General features: G+C 38.3%; 1 protein-coding gene across 1 annotated transcript in view; it reads left to right on the plus strand.

The window, feature by feature from the left end:
- FCRL3 (Fc receptor like 3) overlaps positions 1-22,654 on the plus strand; it is a 52,795-nt gene extending 30,141 nt beyond the window's left edge. Inside the window, 6 exon segments of the mRNA XM_082407784.1 lie at positions 1,876-1,903; positions 2,788-2,900; positions 3,114-3,182; positions 4,675-4,706; positions 4,801-4,917; positions 5,740-22,654. Coding sequence (XP_082263910.1) covers positions 1,876-1,903; positions 2,788-2,900; positions 3,114-3,182; positions 4,675-4,706; positions 4,801-4,917; positions 5,740-5,859 — 479 coding nt within the window. The 3' untranslated portion in view covers positions 5,860-22,654.
- Positions 22,655-23,372: the final 718 nt, after the last annotated feature.

Here is a 23,372-nt window from a genome sequence, read left to right on the forward strand (position 1 = left end):
ATATTCAAAAAACAGGTTACTCAGTCAGTACAACACCAAATAACACAAGGGAAGGAAAGATTACCAATCATTATTTTATATGATCCATGAGGGCAGAAACCCAGGAGATTCTGTCCTCTAGATCTAAGGGAAATATGTTTTTAAATAGCAAACTCAACGAAGGAATTCTGACAGTGTCAATCAGAGGGTCTCTGCCTTTCACATCTCAAAATCTTGTCTACTGTACTTCCCTCATAGCAAAGTCTTCCTTCTCATTATTGACCAGTTTTCTCAGGGAAGAGCTCAGCCCTTTCAAATTCATCTAAAAGTGAAGGACTCTGCTCCTTAAGCCTGAGTGTTTCCTCCAAGTTACCTAAGGGAATGATTTATTTACTGACTCTATAACTGCTTGGAATTAAATTCCAGTAATGTAACTCTCCAAACTCCAGTCTCCTTAGCTGTATAATGGTCATAATAATAGTATATACCTTTTAAGTGCTATGAGACAATCTATGTAAACTGCTTAGCACAGTGCCTGGCCCATATATCTTTAGTGAATACTAGCTTATATTATAAATAGCCACCTTCTGGGTCTGTTTTCCTTTATGCAGATGAAGAGATAATCTGACTCTTAGATGCATCCTGGAACTTAGTTAACCTGCTTACAAGTAAGGATATTAGTTGTTGATTGATATGGTTACAATGGCCCTGAGGAGAGAGATACAGGCCAGGATCACTCTTACACACCTCTAGTTTAACTCAGGACACCTGGTTCCCAAAGACGGGGTGTGTAGGCATTAATCAGTCATTTTCCATGAGAGGTAAGGCTGAATATGTTTACTTTGGGAAAAAACTTGTGTTCTCTAAGACCAGTGAGACAGATATAGAGCCACAGATAAGTAGGCAAAGGGCAGAGATGGGAAACTGGGAGGAGGCTGTACTGGGCAGGCCAGAAAGATTTCAATATTTTTGTGTTGATGGAAAGCTGGCATATTTTCAAGGCTGATGGAGTAGGCTTCCAAATTAGGTTTACATGTAGTCACCTATTAAAAAATTGTCAACTTGTTTTTCTTTTAGTCCTCATAGTACATAGTTTAATTTGTTCAGTTGTTTAACAAATCTTTACTAAATATTTTCAACCTTCTAGGCACTGGAAATAGAAAAATAATTAAGACAAGTTTTGCACGCTCAAGTAACACACCTTTTCACTAAGGAGAGAGTTAGAGGCAAACACAGAAATAGATAATTAAAATACAATATAGTAATTTTAATATTGCAGGGTTCTATGTGCAAGGATATAGGTCACTTAATCCAGCCTGTTGGCATCAGGGAAAGCTCTGGAGGAGAAAAGATGAATTGGTATTAGCCAGGTGAAAGCGAAGGAAAGAAGGAGCATGGAGAAAACAATATGCACCCAATGTTGTTGAAATGGATTTGCAAGGTCACAGATAAAGAAAGGTCTGAGCTTATTCTAGTAGTCCTATTGAGTCATACTTGTGTAACAAGTATTAATTTTAACCCCCCTCTAGGCCTCAGTTTCCTTGTCTCTACCTCACAGGGCTGCAGTGAGAAGAGAGAAGTGGGAGTACGGAAAGCACTTGATCTAGAGTTAAATATTAAGTTGTCTCTCTTCTGCTATGTGATCACAACTACTTAGAGTTCATGCTGCTATTACTGATTGAATGATTGAGAATAAGTGTGATTCTGTGCAAATGTCTCTCCAGACCCCACCTTCCTTATCTATAACATGACATAAGGGGTGGAGCCAGATGTTCTCAAAGATTTGCCATAGCTGAAATCTAGGCTAAATTTGATTTCTGGGAAAGGATATTCTAACATAGAGCACATTGTCCACAGAGATCACTTATCATCAATGTTCCTTTTTTCGTTTTTCAGGAGGACTTTCCACCACTGGAACACCTAGGTGAGGTCTCTGCTTCTTGTGCTGTCAGCATTTTCATTTTATTTATGCTCACAAGATAGAACATGGAGTTGTGTACATTAAAAAAATATTTTACTCATTTCCTGTTAAAAATTGCAAATTCTTATGAAATAAAAAAAATGTGATTAAGAAGGCCAGTTTCAATCATAGTTGTGAATAATACTCACTTAAACCTACTTATACACAGAATTAATGTTATTTACTATCCATGGTTAATTTATCTCTTTCCTTAAGTGTGTGCCAGTAGAGAATTGATCACTGATTTCTTAATGATATCATCTTTCATAAGGTTACATTTATTCACTCCCTTATCGCTCACTTCCCCACTCATACACTCATTCAGGAAACGATTATTGAATGCTGGCAATGTTCAACTCACAATATTAACTGCAGAAGGAAATGAAATTGGAAAAAAATACTTTTCCTGAAGAGCCTTCATAGTATTTTACAGGAAAGGTAGATCATTGTAATATGAGGTAGAAAACTGAAAGGAACCTAAAAAAAAGACAAAGGTCAACTTCTGTGGAATGCAGAAGCCTTTGTGTATCGATGTTGAAACATTTAAACTTTTGAAAGTAATAAAAAATAGGCAAACACAAGTGTTTACTCTATCAAAGGGACCTTGAACTATGTAGCCTTTGTCCTCTGACCTTGCCTCAGCTGGCCTTCTCTGTAATGCTGCCCTGGCTCTGTCTTGTGCCATACTTCTGACATTTTCTCAAAAGAGCCATGAAGACTCTTAGAGCAGCAGCCATGATATTTTCACATGAACCATGCTGAGCTCTTCCTGGATATTGATTTTCCTGAGATTCTATATAATCCACAAATACTTTTCTCGTTTTTATCTCTCTCCCCTTCTGTCACAGTTACAGTCCCAGGGAGTTTAGGGAACCTTCTAGAACCTCCAATACAGACCCCCAAGAGCCCAGTTACTCTGAACCACCAGACCCAATGGAACTGCAGCCAGTGTACAGCAATGGTGAGAACTTCCTAAGGAACAGAGGGCTCCAGGGATGAACCAGGGAGGGAAGAGAGATTGAGCAACAGTCCATGGCTCAGTCATATTCAATATAAAAATGTCATTTCTCGCACTATATCAAGGTTAGAAGGTGGTTATAAACTTGGTGACTGGGAAGAAGAGTTTATAGTGTGAGCTCTTGACTACAGCCAACTGTGATCTATTCTTTTGCAGTGGATCTTGGTGAGAACAACCTGGTTTATTCCCAGATCTGGAGCATCCAAGATAAAAAAGAAAATTCAGGTGAGACACAAGTAGAGGTAAGGTGGCAGTGTTTTATCAAATCCAGCAAGGGGTTTTTGATCAAAGAGTCATCTCAATATGAATCCAACATGAGAGGCATTAACTGCTCCTCTTATATTACCAATCCTATAATCACATCCATTCCCTCTTACCTGTCTACACTGCCACCATTATCCCATAAACTCTTTAAGGACAGACACCTTATTTCTTTGCTAATATATCAGTAGCATATAGTGTTATGCTTAGAAAACGATAGGCCCCCTCAAATTTTTTTTAATGAATGAATGAACATAATTGCTAAATTAAGCCTCTAATTATCTAATGTGTAGACAATTGTAATTCTCTTAACTGGTCTCTTTATTTCTAATCTCATTCTCCTTCCAACCTTCTAACTACCTGTTTCCAGCGTGATCCCTCTGAGATGCAGAGTTGATCACATCATTGTCTAGGTTAACTGCCCTCAGTGATTCTCCATTTTAAAGCATGACCCTTGCCTCCCCCTGTGATTTTGTCCCTCCTCTAAGCTCTGCCTTATGTCCTTACTTTAGCCATATTGAACTCTTAGCATTTCCTTGATCAAACTGGGTTGTTTTGTGCTTTGGTGCTCGTGCTTCTTATTTGTCTTGTAATGTTCTTGCCTCTAGTTTGTCTGTGACCCTTGCTCACATTTCAAGAAATAATTCAGTTACCATCGTGAAACTCAATAATTCCTACCAGCCCTCCCTATCTCCTGACCTGAGAGGAACTGATTACCCTTTGTGGCAACAGCATAGTTTAATATGTATTTTTATCTTGGTGCTCATAATACTTGTTGCATTTGTTTCCATGTCTATGTCTCTATTCCTCTCCTTAAAAATGATAAGATTCTTAATTGTATGGACTGAGTTTATGTCATTTTTGCCTCTTTATAGCTTACCAATGCTTAATAGAAGGTCATTGTTCACTGAATGCTTGTTGGCTGAATAACTAAATGAAAGAGATCCAAAGAATCCCTTGGAAGAATAGGAGAAATACACACACTGAATTATCTCAATGTTAGCACTGCATATCTTTGCCTTACTGGGCATTTTCTGTTTGGCCTTAGAATACCAAGTCCCTATTGGAGCTGCCTCCTCCAATTTCTCTGTGCAAAGTGAAGTGAATCATATTTACTTCCTTCTCCCAGATGATCAATGTAGCCATAGAGGCCCTAAATAGTGGTAGGGAGGTGGAAATAACAGAGTTGCTCAGCTGGGGTTGTGATGAGCAGTGGAAAAAGAAAGATATTTTCAGGAAAGTCATTCTGGGCATTTTATGGGCAGAGGAAAGGCTTTATTGTTTGTGTGAGGATGAGATTCTTGGTCTGTGAGGGCTTGGAAGAATTCAGCAGAGGAGACAGTTAGGAAATGAGTCAGCAGAGGAAAGATTGGCTTGGAATGCACTGTGAGTAGGTTGTAAGTTACAATGTATTACCCACAGTTTAATACTTTTCTTTCCTCTTCCCATCCAACAGCAAATTCACCAAAGAAACACTGGGAGGATAAGGTGGGTCATATTTTCTGGCTTGCTTTCCCCTCTGCTCTTCCTCACCTACATTTAGGTACTTACTATTTGTGTTTTGTTTTTTTTTTTCCACTAGGAGCCTGCAGTCATCTATTCAGAGTTGAAGAAGGCACATCTAGATGATTCTGCAGGGCTGGCCATCAATCAAGACAGGGACCTTGAAGATGCTGCAGAAAACTATGAGAATGTCCCATGTGCATTTTCAGCCATAGACCACTAGCTCCGTACCCATAGTGGCTCACAGAGACCCTGAGAAGCAGCCTATGTCATTATCTCTGTTATCTCCAGCCATGCTACCTCTTTCCCTCCAGGGCTCAGCATCCCAAGAGGCTGGGCTATTGCGGACATCAGTCTGGGTGAAAGTTCTGCCAACTTCCTCTGTGCCTGAGTCTGTTTGTTCTCTAGGAACATAGTGAGCAGCATTTGAGTAAATTCTGCATTCTTTTCACAGTAGAGACACGTGTGAAGGCAGGGCAGTTGGGTCTTCAGCTCCCGGGGTTGTTGATGAGAAGGGAGAAACGATCTAGCCAGGATCACAAGGATGCCATTGTGACCGGTTGATCTAAGTGGGATCAAAATCTTTTAACGTACTATCTCTACATAAACAGTTTGTTTTAAACATCTTGTTTCCATTTTTGTGTGGTTGATTGTGGCATTGCTGATGTTCTGTTGTACATGCTTTGTTCCAGCTACCAAATTGGAAACAACAAAAAGCTATGTTCTATCCACATATATACTATTTCTTCATGAAATATATATCAGTATTAAGATTTTTTCAAATAACACATTCTATTTAATGGGAGAGAGCTTCCAAACTGTCTGATTAGATAGTATAATGGACTGAATTGTATTCTCTCAAAATTCAATCTGACTATACTTGGAGATAGGACCTTTAAGGAGATAATTACGGTTAAATGAGGTCATAAGGGTGGCCCCTAATTGAATTGGACTGGTGTCTTTCTAAGAAGAAGAGGAGACACCAGAGCCCTCTCTATATTTCTTCATGCACACAGAAGAAAGGCCTTGTGAAGACACAGCAAGACAGATATCTGCAAAGCCAGAAGGTGGCAGGAAGAGAGGTCTCACCAGGAACCAACTCTGCCAGCACCTTGATCTTGGACTTCTAGAACTGTGAGAAAATAGATATCTGATATTTAAGCTATCTAGTCTGTGGTATTTTGTTATGGCAGCCAGAGCAGACTAACACAAATTTATACATAGATACATAGATGATAAATGATTGATGATGATGATGATGATGATAGATAAATAGACAGATAAAGATAGATGCAGGTATATGACACACACACACATACACACCCCAGCCCACACAGAATTTGTAGTCTTCAAGATACTTCATCTCTCATAAGATCAAACATTCCTCCTACCAGTTGCAGCTCAGTTTTACTGTTTAATTATTCAACATCCACTATTTGTTGGCTACAGAAGCATCAACATCAATCTTGGAAGGTCAGTAGAGCCAATGATTCACATGATTCAGATGGTAAAGCTTAGTGTCACTCAGGAGCCCTCATGACCTGAGCTGGCAGTGGATGTAGAGAGAGATGCAAGGCAATTAGTAGGCTCAAAGGAGGACATCCCCTTCCATTGCTCAGTGACTCCTAATCAATTCCTCAATTGACTGACAGATATTGGGTGTCTACCAATGAAGAAAAAACATTTTTTAAGTATGCCAGCAAAAAATGTCAGAAGCAGTTTTATTCATAAGTTCTGCTGAGGCAGAAAAGGAATAATTGAAATTGTTAGCCTCTATCACCTAGTGTTACACTGAACTTTTTTAGCTTTGAAAACAATAGACCTTAAGGAAAGAAGCTAGAAGTTCACTGAGGACTGATGCACCTCAACTGATCCGATTTATGGACATCATTGATTTTACACCAGCCATTGTTGATAACGTTAAGTAAATAATGAAATGGTGCTTTGCAAACCTTGAAGACAAGTCAAGCATAAAAGTATTGTGTATTTCAAATTTTATGTTTTTCCCCTTGGGTGTCAGAAGCTTAGACATCAGGAAGTATAACATATATCAAAATGCAATCTGACTTGAGGCTTTTAGCCTTGACTAATGAATTCAACTAACAAGATCATTTGCCAAGGGAAAAAATGATTGCCTTCTTAAAGAGGAAATACATATTTTTATTATGAAAGAGGGACTTACCATTCTAGTTTCCATATTAGTAGGTACAACATGCAATCCATAATGTATGCCTGGCCTTTAGAGGGAGCAAGGAATCTAGGTGTCGTCTGTGTCTGTGCTTAAATTTTGCTCCAAATGCCTCCCCACCTTGAGCTCCAGAATGAATAAGGTATACAGGAGAAGGGGAACATGACACTAGATCCAGCTGTGGGAAACCCATCTAAAAGAGTGGTGACAAAAGGCAGGTTTTCTCTATTGACTTAAGAGAGAAAAAAGTCCCTAAGGGAGAAAGACAGGATTGAGGTAGCTTCCCATGGACAGTGAGAGTCACTCTCCAGGAGTGCATGCAAGAGGTGCAAGCAGCACCAAGGACAGCAACCTCTAAGATGGACAGAATCAGGAAATGCCAGCAAGAAATGGGGACACCAGAGGGGCTGTACAGCCCACAGAATAGTTCCGAGTGTATGGAGGACCTCCCTCCCAGAACCCCTTATGCAGGTCTTCAAACTAAGGGCAAATAGTAGTACCTGTAAGCAGTCAGGGAGAGTCTAAGGAATATTTGGGAGAAGATTCATGAGGAAATTATTTTCCCAACTAGTCAGGAAGGTAACAGTTGAGGCATTAAGATTCAAGACATTAATATAATTTCTTTCTTTACATTTATTTTATTTTTTTTACAAATAATTGAATAATTTATGTGGAGTAAACTGCGTGGATTTAAAGTATACAATTTGATGAATTTTGACAAATATATGCATCCATGAAGACACTACTACAATCAAGATCCCAAATATCTCCATCACCCCCCTAAGTTTCCTTATCCTGTACATAATACTTCTTTCCCTCCACCTTTATCTTATGCAATCATTGATATGCTTTCTGTCACCGTAGATTACAGTGTATTCTCTAAGATATTATATAAATAGAACCATAGAGTATATACTCTTTTGTGCCTGGTTTCTGTCACCAAGCAGAACGACTTTGAGATTCATTCACATTGCTTCATGAATCCATAGTATATATATATTTTTTATTGCTGAGTAAATATTCCATTATATGTATATACCACTTTTGGTTATCCATTTACCTCTTAATGGACATTTGGGTTGTTTCATTTGTCATTATTAAAAATAAAACTGCTATGAAAATTCATGTACAATTCTTTGTGTGGACATATGTTTCCATCACTCCCTTGTAAACACTCTGGAGTGTAATTGCTGGGTCACATAGTAGATTGATGCTTAACATTTTAAGAGGCTGCAATACTCTTTTCCAAAATGGCTGTACCGTTTTACATTCCCATAAACAGTGTTTGATAGTTACAGTTGCTCCACATCCTTGTCAACACTTGGCATTTTCAGTTTTTAATTTTGGTCACTCTAAGGAGTTTGTCGTGTGGTATAGTGTTATCTCATTGTGGTTTTGATTTCGCTGATAATCAATGACGTTGATTATCTTCTCAATTCCCTATTAGCGCTTTGTAGGTCTTCTTTTGTGAAGTGTCTGTTCACACATTTTACCTCTCCTTTATTGGATAGTCTTTTTTATGGTTGAGTTGCAAGAGTTTTTTTTGTTTGTTTGTTTATATATCCTGGTCTGATTTATGCGTTGCAAATGTTTTCTCCATGTCTGTCACTTGCCCTTCATTTTCTTAATGGTGTGTTTTGAAGAGAAGATATTCTTTTATTTTTGATAAAATCCAATTTATCTACTTTTTCATTTTATGGGTAAGCTTTGTGTTTTTTATATAAGAAAGTATACCACAAAGTCAAAAGATTCTTTCCTATTTCGTTTTCTAGAAATTTTATAGTTTAACCCTTACATATAGACCTAAGAGCCATTTAGACTGAAAATTTGTGTGTGTGTACTGTGTGAGGAAAAATGTTCATTTTTTTCTTGTGAATATCCAGTTGTTCCAGCATAATTTGCTGAGTAAACTTTCTTTTGCCTCTTTATAATTTGAGTTCTTTGTCTTCTTATTACTGAGTTACTGGAGTTCTTTATGTATTTGGGATATGTATACCTTTGTCACAAATGCTTAGCAAATATTTTCTCCTGATACATGACTTGCCTTTACATTTTCTTAACTGTACCTTTCAAAAGCAAACATTTTTAATTTGATGTGGTGGATTTATAGTCTAAATTGTTACCAGTTCCCCAGCCCAACAGCTATTCCTTGTTTCTACATCTTCACATTTCCCAATCATTAACTCTTGAGTCAGCCTTTTACTTCAAAAGACAAGGTCACAGGGGTATGTACATGATTTCAATACTGATTTCTAATTTAATTGCATTGTTATTGGAGAACATTCTATTATTTCAGTCATTTCAGACCTATTGGGACTAGTTTTATGACCCAGTATATAATCTGTCTCGATGAGTATACCATGTGCACTTGAAAATAATATATATTCTGCAATTTTGGAGTGCCCTATTCTATAAATATCAATTAAGTCGAGGAAGTTGAGAGTGTTGTTCAAATTTTCTGTGTCTTTATTGAGTTTTTGTCTAACGTTCTTTCAAGAGCTGAGAGAAGAATGTTAAAATTTCCTACTATGATTGTGGAATTATGTATTTTTCCCTTTTTACCATCAATTTTTGTGTCATGTATTGGAGGCTCTCGTACTAGATGTATACACATTAATAATTATGGATTCCTGAAGTTGTCTCTTTCATCATGAAATTCCATTTTATCTCTAATAATAATCTGTCTTGAGATCTATTTTATCCAATATTAGTGTAACCACTCCAGTTCTCTTACGCTATTGTTTGAATAATGTATATGTTTCTATCCATTTACTTTCAATCAGTGTCTTTATATTCCAAGTGTGTTTCTTGTAAGCAGTGTATAGTTGGGTCTCACTCTTTTAACTATTCATATAATTTCTTTCATTTCATTAGTGTTTAGACCACTAATATTTCAGATAATTATTGATATGATTGGACTTAATAATTTTATTTTTTGCTTCCTGTTTTTCTCTACTGTTTTTTTGTTCCTTTGTTTTTCCCTTTCCCTCTTTCGAATTATTTGAATATTTTTAGTATCCTATTTTAGTGTGTTAAATATGGCAATTTTATTATCTTGTTACCTATATGTCTTTATATTATTTTTAAAGGCTGATCTAGAGATTACAATATACATTCTTAATCTTTCCTGATCTGCTTGAAATTAATATTCTACTTCTCCATATAAAATGGAGAAATGAAACCATATAGGTATCTTTATATCCCAGCTCCTTGAATTCTTTATGTGATATTTGTCATAGGTACTACATTTACATACATGTAAAAAAATCACGTAAGTGATTGTTGTAATTTATGTTTTAAGTAGTCACACCTATTTTAAATAACAAGTAGAAAATTGTAATCTTTTATTTTTCTCCAGATATTTCAATGCTCTTAACTTTTCCTGAAGATCCAGTTTTCCCTCTGATATAATTTTCCTTCAGTACTTAATATATTTGGACATTTTTCATGCTCTTATGTATTATTCTAAAACATGAATTTAATAACTATATAGTATTGCATGATATAGATTCTCCCATTTTAGGATATTTCATTTTTTTTCTACTTTTGTAAAAACTTTGAGGTGTAACTTTTTTCTGTATCTCCGATTATTTTCTCACACTAAATTCTTATTGGGAAATGGATTATAAAGAATGTTAAAGCTCTTAATCCAGTACAACTTTATATTTTATTGTTCCAGAAACGTGCATGTGTTCCAACACTGGGTGGTGTTTTTTGTTTTTTTTTTTACAAATATGATAACAGAAGCTATACTTGATGGTTTACATTTTATTTGGTTATTAGCGAAGTTGAATATCATTTTATGTGTGTGGGGTAGTGTTCTTTTTCTTTAAACCAATAGTCAATTTGTGATAATATTTTTATATTTTTTTCTAGCAGTTGGAACTGTCTTTTCCTAGTGAACTGTGTGATTACTTTATGAACTAATGATACTAATCCTTTACTTATTATGTGTGATGTAGATATTCATGGTGTGTCCTTTGCCTTATACTTTTGTTCATGGTATTTTAATATGCCAAAGTTATCTAATAGAATATAAAGATATATTCATTTATGAAAATGCCCTCTTCCAGCCATGGGTGAAGAGACAGGACATCTGCTGACACTTCTCTAAATTTCTCTAAACATGAAACCAAAACTTGGTCTGAAGAGAGGAAATACCCATGTGTAATGTGGAAGACATGCCACTTCTTGAATTGCGTTCTCCAAAGCAGGGTGTCTTGATGCTCAAAAATCTCTGAAAATTAAGTGTCAGACAGAAAGAATTAAAGATAGGGACCCCTAACTGCAAACAACCTAACAACAAAGGACGATTTCAGAATCATGGACTAAGGGTTACTGCTTAAAAGAACCATAATCCTTGAGTCATTCAGTCTAGAGAACAGCTTCATTCTTCCAAAAGCCAGCATGGTGGAATATATATTGGAGCATCCACTTTTGTCCATGCTACACACTTACAGGGGACATACTCTTAAGATGCAAGCCAAAAGCAGTGCCTTGTTGGAGAATAAAGAGACATTTATATCAAGTATTATAACTTACAATGAAATAGCCTCTCACAGGTCCCTTTGACATTTCAGTTTCCTCCCAGTACTGTCCTTCTAGTAGATGAAATCATATTTACACATTACTCTCTCTGACAACTGTAAATTCTTCTCTCTCCCTTCCTTGGTTTGAAGGAAGTTGAATGGATCTATCTACACAAGCCACTCTTAAAATAAATCTCTCCCCTCTTCTCTATCGATGGATAATTAATGTGATTCTGCTTCAACAACTGCTAATTTCTTCAGCCTTTCAGCAGGGACTGGGCTGCTTTACATATGGTGTGAGGGGTAAAAAAGGAACAGAGGGAAGTAAGCACAAAAGGAAGAAGTAGTGGTTAGTAGGTTGCTGAGAAAGTTCTCAGAAGTTTGCAAATTGAAAAGATTGGAAAATGAGCAATTCTGTGCAAGTCTCTGGTTTCTTTTCTTTGGCAGTTCCAGGCAGAAGAAAAAAAAAAAAATCTGTGACTTCTTTTCCTGCTTTATGGTCTCCAGGCAAGGTCCACTCCCTTTATCAGCACCGAGAACACTCATATATATCCATCTAAGCCCCTTCTCTCTAACAGCTACAAGAGTGAGGCTCCCACCACTTGAGGCCAAGAGACCTCTGTGGTTACACCCATCTGCACCCCAGTCTCCTGCCTGTCATTCTGTGTGAGCAGGGCCTGCCCTAAAAGGTAAACCTATCTGCTGAGGAATGCTAATGAGGGAGGGATAAGAGCTCTTCAAATAGAAGGGCAGGTTTTACAGGTGGCTATTGATGGAACAGTGTCTGTGCCATCAATCTCCTTGGGGTTTGGCAAATGACAGACTTCAGTGAGATGGATCCTGAAAACAAAGAGAATCTCGCAGATAAATCCACGATCCATGTCCAGAATAAAGTAGTATCCTTGCGATCATCATCTGCTTTCAATAGCCAACGCAGCCATTTAGCTTTAGCTTCCCATTAACCAGGTGCCTCAACTAGTTCTTCATATAAACTTTTTATTTTTTTGGTCCCTCAGTACCTAATGGAAAGAAAGGCCCCTAACACTAATATGGTAAAGAGGAGAACCTTGCTCTCCACACAGGTTTCAGTCTACTGAAAGTAGAAATTGCTCTTTACTCATAAAATACCGATAGGACTCTTTTGGTATCAGGGAATGTGGACCAACTTATGTGACCTTAAATAGAAGTGGGAAATTATTATTAAAAAACAATTGCTTTTAGAATACTGATCAGAAAGGTCAGAAACAAATTGGAATCAGAAAGTGGGATGCTGTGGGAACCTCAGCACTAACCTGCCACTGAAAACAGGCAGACTTGTCCACCAGCCCCCTGTGTCCTTGGACAAATACTCAACTTCCTTATGCCTCAGTTTCCTCATATTAAAATGAGAATAACAAGATTTTGTGAGGATGAAATGAGTTAACTTGTTCCAAGGGCTTAGAACTATGTCTGAAATTTACTAAACACTCAAATAGTAGCTGTTGCTGCTGTTGCTATTGTTGTTGCTTGCTGCATTTTATCTAACCACATATTTTGATGTCTATTTTGTTTCTTTCATAGAAAGCCCCACTATCTGAAACTATCTCATTTACATAATCGTTTATTGGTATAATATTTGCCTTCTCCGCTAGTATGTAAGTTTCTTCACAACCTCAAGGACAGTGGGTGTCCTGCTGTGTGCCCTGTTTGCTGGTGCTGAGAACTCTCAGCTTGTTTCTTACCCAGACTTGTACTCTGGAAACTGTAACAGTGTCTCATCCCCAGGGCTGGTTCTATCTCCCTAGCTAAATGCTGGACTTCCTACCCCAAGGAGGGGAGCTCCTTGACCCTCAACTGTAAAGATGAATTAATCAGAATTCATTTGGTTTCAAGTCAGACTGAGAAGATGACCATTTATAATGCTTGAAGTTCTGTCCCTTGTAAGGATTCCCTTCATCACTTTTTTTCAGGAACAATCCTAGTTGGAGTGGTAATGCTATAGCAGTTCACTTCCAATTAATTTCAGCACTTTGTGCAAAATCGTCATGAAACAAGCCCTAGTTTTTCTTCTTTAGTTAACTAGTTGTAAGGAACTCTACATGTGGACTGAGAGAGAGGAGGAAATGAGGCAAAAGTCGGTGCCATGGCAGCCTGGGCTACCTGCTCACACATCACACAACTTACTTATGCCTGCTTGAGCCTAGTTTTGTTTCGTTTTGTGTTTTGTTTTGCTTTTTTGTGTTTTTTGTTTTTTTGTTTTTACTCTTGAGGATGGATTGCTGCTGTGCATATACAACATGATTATATAACATCTATCTCATGATGAGAAGTTCAGATTTTGTGGTCACTTGATGTCCCATGGTTAAGCATTCAATTTCCAGTAAGACCCAGTAACAAATCAGATGCTACTTCTCAAAAGAAGAAGAGTTATCTCAGGAGTTATCTCTAGAAGAGAGTACATAGTTTTTGTCTAAAATCTTAGGACGCTATGCTGTAATTCTCCTCTCCTGGCTCCTCGGATGCCCTGTGCAACATTCATACTTGCCACAGTCATCTCAGGCAACATCAGATCTGCAGGACTGTACCCCTCCCATGGTGGAGCAGTTTCCATGGCAACGCGGACTTGTTGCGGACCCGTCTTTTGCCCTGGCCCTCGCTCAAAACTGACAGTCGTCTGGGCTACTCAGTGATTGGGTCAGAGCAGTACATTTAAATGAGGAATACGTTGCCTCCAAAAGAAAAAAGAAAATCTACCGAGGATTTTGCCTCTTCTTTAGTGATAAGGGGGTGTGAGGTGCAATAATTGGCTTTGGCGATGTCCTGAAATGAGGATCATAATATCATCTAACTTACAGAGGTTTCGGGAGGAGAACATGAGATACCTGGCACAATGTATGGCATTTAGTAAGTCCTTGGTAAGTATTAGATCAGAGGATGATGGGGGTGACGATGATTCTGTTCATTATTTCAGCAAGACTGCATAGAGAATGCCTTTTCAGACTTTTAAAAACTTTCTTTCTTCCACCCCTCACCACTGCACACCGCAAGCAGCAGAGTCAGAAAAGGGTAGAGATGACATTTGAAGTAGCCATAACTGTATTCATATCTATTATAAAAAGCAGCTATCAAATTCAAGAAGCCAGCTTAGATCTCTCCTGTAAAAAGTTAATGAACAGGAACTGCGATTAAATAGAGTCAGAAGACCAGCAGGGGGAGCTCTCACACCCTGTGATAGCAGCAGAGCCGACCAGGAAGAAAAAAGACTTCTCTTTTAGCAAGGACTCAGCAGCTAATGAAGTCATGGACTCTTTTTACTGCAGCCCTCTCAGCTTCCTTTTCCCTCTAGAAAAGCATTCTCCTTCCCTCGCTGTGTGGGGACTTGCATGTGGCTAACCGTGGTTGCAGACCCTGAATTGTAATTCTCTGCTGATCCCAAATAATCCCACCTTTGCTGGAGAAATACCTGGTGGTCTATTTGTTTCAGGTCAACAGTACAAACAGCCGTTGTGTGTCTAAGTCATTTTATATGTAGCTATATTCCAGTGAAGTCCTAGACAATTTGTTTTACAGTTTTTAGCAAGAAAGTGACAAGAAGTATCCTTGGTCCATACTTGCTGTGTATGTTTGTGTGAATGTGCATCAGGGCAGGGGTGTGGGGAAGGACAGGGGGCGGGTACAGTGACCTCCATCCCCAGGAGGATAACAGGCCTTTGGGTTCCTAAGTACCAAACCCTCCATAATCCTAGAAAGAATAAACAGGTCTTTCCGGGTTCCTGTGGGCTAAAACCTTCCTAACAGACAATTTAATTTTTACTTTCAAGAAGGAAATGAATACTTTGAGTTCAAAAGGCAAAGGCAGTGGTAGAGCTGGTGTGAGAATAAGGGGAAGGAAAAGAAACAGAGGCTTTGCGTCAAGGAAAGAGGTAGTTATCTGCTCCTGAACAGATGGAGCTCCTGAACGTCTCCCTCACACTGTTTTCAGGATCTGTCTGTGTCCCAGGATGTCCCAGGGTCAATCAACCATAGGCTCTACTACTGGGAGGGACATCTTGAAAGTGTCCAGCAGTGGTGGCTAAAACAGAGGACCCATCCCAGAGGTACTCTTTCCAAGGAAGCGCTCCTACTACATGAGTGATAACATGGTCACCCACGGGCTTCAGCGTACTGAGCACCACTTACTGTGGAACTGCAATAGGACACATCCCAGGACTTGTAAGATCTATGTGATCACTAAGACCCACTGGGTGGAGAAGGAGTTGGAGTGCATATGTAAGCAGCTCTCTGCAGGAAACTGCCCTCAGCAGGAAACCCCTTTTCTTGTCACTTTAGCAAAGCTATATTGTTACTAACTTTTAAACCAAGCACCCCCTTGCTCTACGCATCTCTGGCTCTAGCAGACCTTTCAAATCTTTTGATCGCACAATACTTCGTTGGTTCTTTCCTAGATCAAAGAAATAGAAACGAAGAATAAGTAATTAACAGATGACCATATCTCTTCCCTAGCTTGTCTTCAGTAATATCGTGAACAAACTTTACGACCAAACTGTGTAAACAAGATAACATCTAGAAGACGATCACAAGAAGTAAACGGGCCTGCATGCCATGGGGGATAGCGATGACTCTGATCCCCTATCTCAAAGATTAACTGAGATTATTTCCTTTTTTTCCTTTAAAACTTTCATGGTCGAGCAGAGTCTTTGGAGGTGATTTTTTGGGGAAGCTGAGTCTACCATCTCCCCAGATTGCCGGCATTCTGATTAAAAGCAACTTTCCTTTTTACCAACATTTGTCTTTCTTGAGTTTGATTTTTGAGCGGCGAGCAGCCGGACCTAATTCGGTAACACATATACTCTGGAGGTGAACTGAAACAATTTGGTGCATGCCGAGTATGGGACAGACAGATATTCCCTTTTCATTCATTTATTTCTTATATGTGTCAGGTGCTAGTTTAAGTGTTTTCACATAGTAACCTTTAATGGAGAAGTTGAGATTTCTGCTCAAAGTAAGAGCCAATAGGCCTTAGAACACATGAGTGTGTTTGCAGGGTGTGAGCAGAGTAGAAACTACGTATAAGGAACCACATGGAGTATAAACAAGTGATAGATAAGAAGCATTCTGTTGAAAGACATCAAGTAAGTTTTTTTTTTCTTTTAACATCTTTATTGGAGTATAATTGCTTTACAATGGTATGTTAGTTTCTGCTTTATAACAAAGTGAGTCAGTTATACATATACATATGTTCCCATATCTCTTCCCTCTTGCGTCTCCCTCCCTCCCACCCTTTCTGTCCCACCCCTCTAGGTGGTCACAAAGCACCAAGCTGATCTCCCTGTGCTATGCGGCTGCTTCCCACTAGCTATCTATTTTACGTTTGGTAGTGTATATATGTCTATGCCACTCTCTCACTTTGTCACAGCTTACCCTTCCCCCTCCCCATATCCTCAAGTCCATTCTCTAGAAGGTCTGTGTCTTTATTCCCGTCTTGCCACTAGGTTCTTCATGACCTTTTTTTTTTTTTTTTCTTCGATTCCATATATACGTGTTAGCATACGGTATTTCTTTTTCTCTTTCTGACTTACTTCACTCTGTATGACAGACTCTAACTCCATCCACCTCACTACAAATAACTCAATTTCATTTCTTTTTATGGCTGAGTAATATTCCATTGTATATATGTGCCACATCTTCTTTATCCATTCATCTGTTTATGGACACTTAGGTTGCTTCCATGTCCTGGCTATTGTAAATAGAGCTGCAATGAACATTTTGGTACATGACTCTTTTTGAACTATGGTTTTCTCAGGGTATATGCCCAGTAGTGGGATTGCTGGGTCGTATGGTAGTTCTATTTGTAGTTTTTTAAGGAACCTCCATACTGTTCTCCATAGTGGCTGTATCAATTTACATTCCCACCAACAGTGCAAGAGTGTTTCCTTTTCTCCACACCCTTTCCAGCATTTATTGTTTCTAGATTTTTTGATGATGGCCATTCTGACTGGTGTGAGATGATATCTCATTGTAGTTTTGATTTGCATTTCTCTAATGATTAATGATGTTGAGCATTCTTTCACGTGTTTGTTGGCAATCTGTATATCTTCTTTGGAGAAATGTCTATTTAGGTCTTCTGCCCATGTTTGGATTGGGTTGTTTGTTTTTTTGTTATTGAGCTGCATGAGCTGCTTGTAAATTTTGGAGACTAATCCTTTGTCAGTTGCTTCATTTGCAAATATTTTCTCCCATTCTGAAGGTTGTCTTTTGGTCTTGTTTATGGTTTCCTTTGCTGTGCAAAAGCTTTGAAGTTTCATTAGGTCCCATTTGTTTATTTTTGTTTTTATTTCCATTTCTCTAGGAGATGGGTCAAAAGGATCTTGCTGTGATTTATGTCATAGAGTGTTCTGCCTATGTTTTCCTCTAAGAGTTTGATAGTGTCTGGCCTTACATTTAGGTTCAAGTAAGTTTTTTGATCCTAACAGGAAAATAGATATGTCATTCCCTATCAAGGCTTTCTCCCCTCATTAGACTAGAAACTATATGAGGGCAGGGATCGTTAGCTTCGTTCAACACCACATGGCCAGGGAGATATAGGTCACCTGTATAACTCAGCCCATGAGACACAGTAAATAAGCAATAGATAATTGTTAAAGGAATGAATGAAATCCCCCAGACACAGAAACTAGGGAGACTTGAACTGTTATAATGGGATACCAAGTCTTACAGTTCCTGGATGACTTCTTGACTATTTTAGCTACATTGTTGACCTATATTTAAGCAGATATATAAACAAGAGAACAATTTCACTTCCTTAGGACCCACAGCAGAGGAAATGGCAATTAGCAAATAGCAGTGTCCTCGGCTTCCCCTTTTCAGAATCTTCTGGACCATGCTTATTGGTGCCACTGTGGACAGCCTCTGTCCTCAGATCCAAGTACAACTGTCAATTTCCAAGAGGAACTGCATCTGAGTCTCCTGGAATAAGACTCCATGCTGCTGTGGATTTGTTGCTGGTTCTAGGTGAGTGGGCACCACAGAGCAAGACCTGGATGGGATGGATTGTTCAGCGTCCCCAGAGCACTAGTCTCAGATGCCCATAAAAATTCCCTTGGGCTCTGCCCTCAGGCATTCTCTAGGGGTAAAATGGACTGGGAAAGCTTTCCTTGGAATGTGGGCCCCTATCTTCTTAAATGAGAATTTAGCAGCGTGTCAAAATAAAAATTATGACAATAGAAATGTTAATATTTTTTGAGTGCTCACTAGCAATTTGCTAGTATTTTCATCTTACACTAAATACTACCGAGTAGAATTTGTGTCAGAATTGAAGAATAGATAAATCGATGGTTATTATATAATTAACCACATCAAAATGCTAAATAGGAGAAAAATTATGGTGACAACAGGTGCCAATATTATTAGAATAGGTATAAAAAATCAATATCTATTCCTAAAATAAGTATCACAGAACAGAAGATTGCCTACTTAACATAACAAAGAATACCTGTTCTAGATTGACAGCCAATATTATACATAACAGAACAACACTAAAATTGCCATTCAAATTGGAGCTAGAACCAAGATGCTTGCTATCATTATTATTTGTAATAGTTTTTAAATTTTGCCAATACACTAACATTAGTAGCAAAAGTAAGAGGCATACACATTGGAAGGCAAGATTTAAAATATATTATTCATTCTTTATTCATTCCCACCACACTTATTTGGCACTTGCTTGTTTGCTATTGTGTTATGAACTATGCAGCCTCTATTCTTGATTATATCATTCATGTGGTATAGTTTGAAGTACATGAATATGAATTAATTAGGAAGATTCAAGATAAACAACCAAAACAGTGACATCCTTGAATATTATCAAATATTAGTTTGAGATTATAGCAAAGAAATGCCATCTAAAATAGCCATAAAAGTGAAAAAATAGGAGTGCTAAAAATGTTTTTTGACTTATAAAAGGAAATCTATAAAACTGTACAAAGAAAACTTCAATGAATGAAGACATGTCATTAGTCTGGATAGGAACACTAAGGTAGAAGTGTTATAAAGATGTCAGTTCTCCCCAAGTTGATTTATAGATTCCATATAATTTCAATCAAACTACCTGCAGAATTTTCCTGGGAATTCAATAAAATGTTCAAAAACTTATCAGGAAAAATCTATTGGTGAGAGTATCAAAGAATAGATTTTTTTTTAAAAGAGTAACATTGGAAATCTAATTCATATATTTTAAAAATAGATTCTAGAACAATATAAAAAGATGATGTTATGGGTACAAGATATAAATATAGATCAATGGAAAATAATAGAAATCTAGAAATACGTTCAATTACATATTAGCTTAATTTATGGTAAGTAGACATCATCACACAATAGATATTTACAGATTCCACTGTAAATTTTAAAGTAAACCAGATAATTAAGAAATAAGTGTATTTTTTTAATTCTCAGAAACATGGAAAATGAATTAAAACTGTATTGGATTTTTATACAGATTATGTCTTCCTAAATATTGAAGTAGTAGAAAATTCAGAGAAGATTTTCTAAAATAAACATTTGATATTTCTGTTTTATGATACTAATACAACTATAATAAAAATGAGTATTACCTTTGGAAAATATTTACAGCTAATAAGGCAAAGAGCTGAGATATGATGTAAAGAATTCATATAAATTGGCAAAAAAACTTGAAAATGTTTTGGGTAAATGGATAAAGATCATGATGATCTACTAAAAGACACTTCCTGCAGCAGCTGCTTACTTGATCATCCGCTCCACAAAAACCATTGTTGATCCCTAAAACCTAGCAGAGTGCCTGGCACATAGCTGCACTCAATTAATATTTCTTGTATGAATGAGTAAATCCATTCAAGAAACACAGATTAAAACATGGCGGTACAGTTTACAGTCAATAAATTTGCAACAGCAACAATAATCCCAGAAGGCTACATGCTAGTTTCCCAGTGCGGTAAGATTGAGTGAAGCAAATGCAGTCACATTGCTCCTGACAGCGGAAGTGGTAAAGCATATCTGGAAAGCCAGTTAAAAAATGGCAAGTATGTTGACCTAGGAATCCCAGTTCTGGGAATCTAAAGTAAAGGGGTGAGCATGGAGAAGAAAATATGCACCATGATGTTCACTGTATTTATTATAATATGATAATATCAAAGAAATGAAAGCAGAATTCTAAACTGTACCTTAACAAGCACTAAAATTAGGTTAAGATAATACACATACAAGAAAAATGTTTGGAAGGAAATAGTGAAATCTGATGAGCAGTGGAATTGAAAATATATATGGGCAGTTATATTTTTTTAAATATAAATAATATTTAAAATATTTGAAAAATAAGAGTTTCAAACTTCAATTCTGATAGTAGGCTTAGCATTTTTACTCTGATATATCCCTGTTACATTGCAAAACTACATAAATGGTCTTTTTTTATTTAAAAAGGAGAAATTTGATACCCACTTCTGTGTTCTTAATAATTCTCTCTCTTCCCACTGTCATAGCCCTATCACACTGTATTGTAATTTCTTATCAACTTAACATCTCCTCCATTAGACTGTAATTTTCTTGAGGGTAGGGGCAGTGTCTTATTCTTGGTAACTCTAATATTTAGACCCACTCCTGGCACAGTAAGTATTTACCAAACGCTTGTTGAATAAATGAGTGCGTGAACAAGGAAGTTGCTTCCACTGAGTGCCCTTATAGAGGGACAATCCCCCAGATGAGAACTTGGTGAGATCAGACTTCTGCTAAGCCCTTCTCTGGGCAACAAAGTCAAACCAGAGAGCAGGTAAGGGAGACCAGTGCCGAGGAAAGGGAACGGCTAGACGTCTTTCTCCACTGTCCTTCTTGCCTCTGGGCTATTCCACACTAGCGTCTGGGACCAAAAAAGAGAACTGCTGAGTAGCCAATAGGTCCTGATGATGAACTGCAGAAGTGTCCATCGGCTGTTTGGGTAGGGACAGGGCAACATAGAGAAGGCAAAGAAAGGCAGATAAAGTGTGAGTGTGCAGCTGAGAACGGGATCCCTGTACTGTGCTAATTTCTCATGTCTCTCTCTCTTGCAGTTCCTGGCTGAGGAGAGTCCTGCAAGTTCCTCTTTGTTTCTTCTTCATGGCCTTGGAGTTATAGTGCCTGGCACAGGAGCCTGGGGAAGATTGTAGCAATCCTTCTCCCCACAGCGGCAGGGAAGTGTCCCCCTTTCCCCTAGGCCGTCATTCTAGTCCTATCTACCTCTCTGTTCCTGGCACCTTCCTGCTCTGCTCTGCTCGAGAGTTTACTTTCTGACCTTTTCTGCAAAAGGAGGAGGACGCACCTGACAAAGGAAAGGCAGGTAAGGAGACAGTGTCTTCACCTGGCTGCAGGTGCATGAAGTCTCCTGGGAGCACCCCAGCTGGAAGTCCATTTTAGGAACAGGGAGGCAGCTCGGACAGAAATATTCACAGGAAATGTCTCACCCAAATCTTTGATCCAGGCTCAGAACAAACTCCTGTCATTTCCATCCTTTTTACCTACAAACTCAATATTTCATATTGACCCTGTCTCAACTTGTTATTTCCTGGTCTGAGCAAGAGTCAGAGCTGTTTTGGGGTGTGGGAGGAGGAACTGTTTACTCATTTGTCTGATTCATTTCAGGCCCTGATACTCATAAAGAATCATACGAGAAAGTCCCATAACTACCCCAGAGCAATGTGGGCTCCTCACTTCCTTGGCACCAGCCAAGCAAGGGATGAGGGTTTTGGCAGCCAATCCAAACGTAGGGTCTCTTTCTCTTTCTTTCTCTGTCTCTTTCTTTCTCAGGCAGACAGCATGGTTTAGTAGAAAGACTATGGCCTTAAAATTCAGCGAATGAGGTTCAAATCCTATCTTTGCTACACTCTAGCTCTGTGACCATGGGCAAAATGGCCTGATCCCCCACTGACTTACATGTTTACAAATAAGACATGATGATAATGACCCCATGGGTATTCGTGAGGATTCAGTGACCGCATGTAAAGAGTATAACTAGGTGCCTGGCGCCCAGTGGAAACTTGATTCATGACAGGTTCCTTCCGTCTGCTGCCCAACCAAAAGCTGTGCTCTCTTCCATCCTCCATGGACCACCATCTTCCAAGGCACAGTGGTAACAATGACTTGCAAAGCATCCCTCTACCCAGGAACAGAGAGAGCATGATGAGCCTATGGAAGAATATGGACTAAAAATTTCATTTCAAATGCTATTTAAGAGACACGTGCTGGGAAGAAATGGACAGATTCTTAGAAATGCACAAACTGCCGAGACTGAACCAGGAAGAAATAGAAAATATGAACAGACCAATCACAAGCACTGAAATTGAAACTGTGATTAAAAACCTTCCAACAAACAAAAGACCAGGACCAGATGGCTTCACAGGTGAATTCTATCCAACATTTAGAGAAGAGCTAACACCTATCCTTCTCAAACTCTTCCAAAATATTACAGAGGGAGGAACACTCCCAAACTCATTCTACGAGGCCACCATCACCCTGATACCAAAACCAGACAAAGATGTCACAAAGAAAGAAAACTACAGGCCAATATCACTGATGAACATAGATGCAAAAATCCTCAACAAAATACTCGCAAACAGAATCCAACAGCACATTAAAAGGATCATACACCATGATCAAGTGGGGTTTATCCCAGGAATGCAAGGATTCTTCAATATACGCAAATCAATCAGTGTGATACACCATATTAACAAATTGAAGGAGAAAAACCATATGATCATCTCAATAGATGCAGAGAAAGCTTTCGACAAAATTCAACACCCATTTATGATAAAAGCCCTGCAGAAAGTAGGCATAGAGGGAACTTTCCTCAACATAATAAAGGCCATATATGACAAACCCACAGCCAACATCGTCCTCAATGGTGAAAAACTGAAACCATTTCCACTAAGATCAGGAACAAGACAAGGTTGC

The sequence above is a fragment of the Balaenoptera borealis genome (genome assembly GCF_965194805.1).
Source record: "Balaenoptera borealis genome assembly, chromosome: 1".
Taxonomy (NCBI): domain Eukaryota; kingdom Metazoa; phylum Chordata; class Mammalia; order Artiodactyla; family Balaenopteridae; genus Balaenoptera; species Balaenoptera borealis.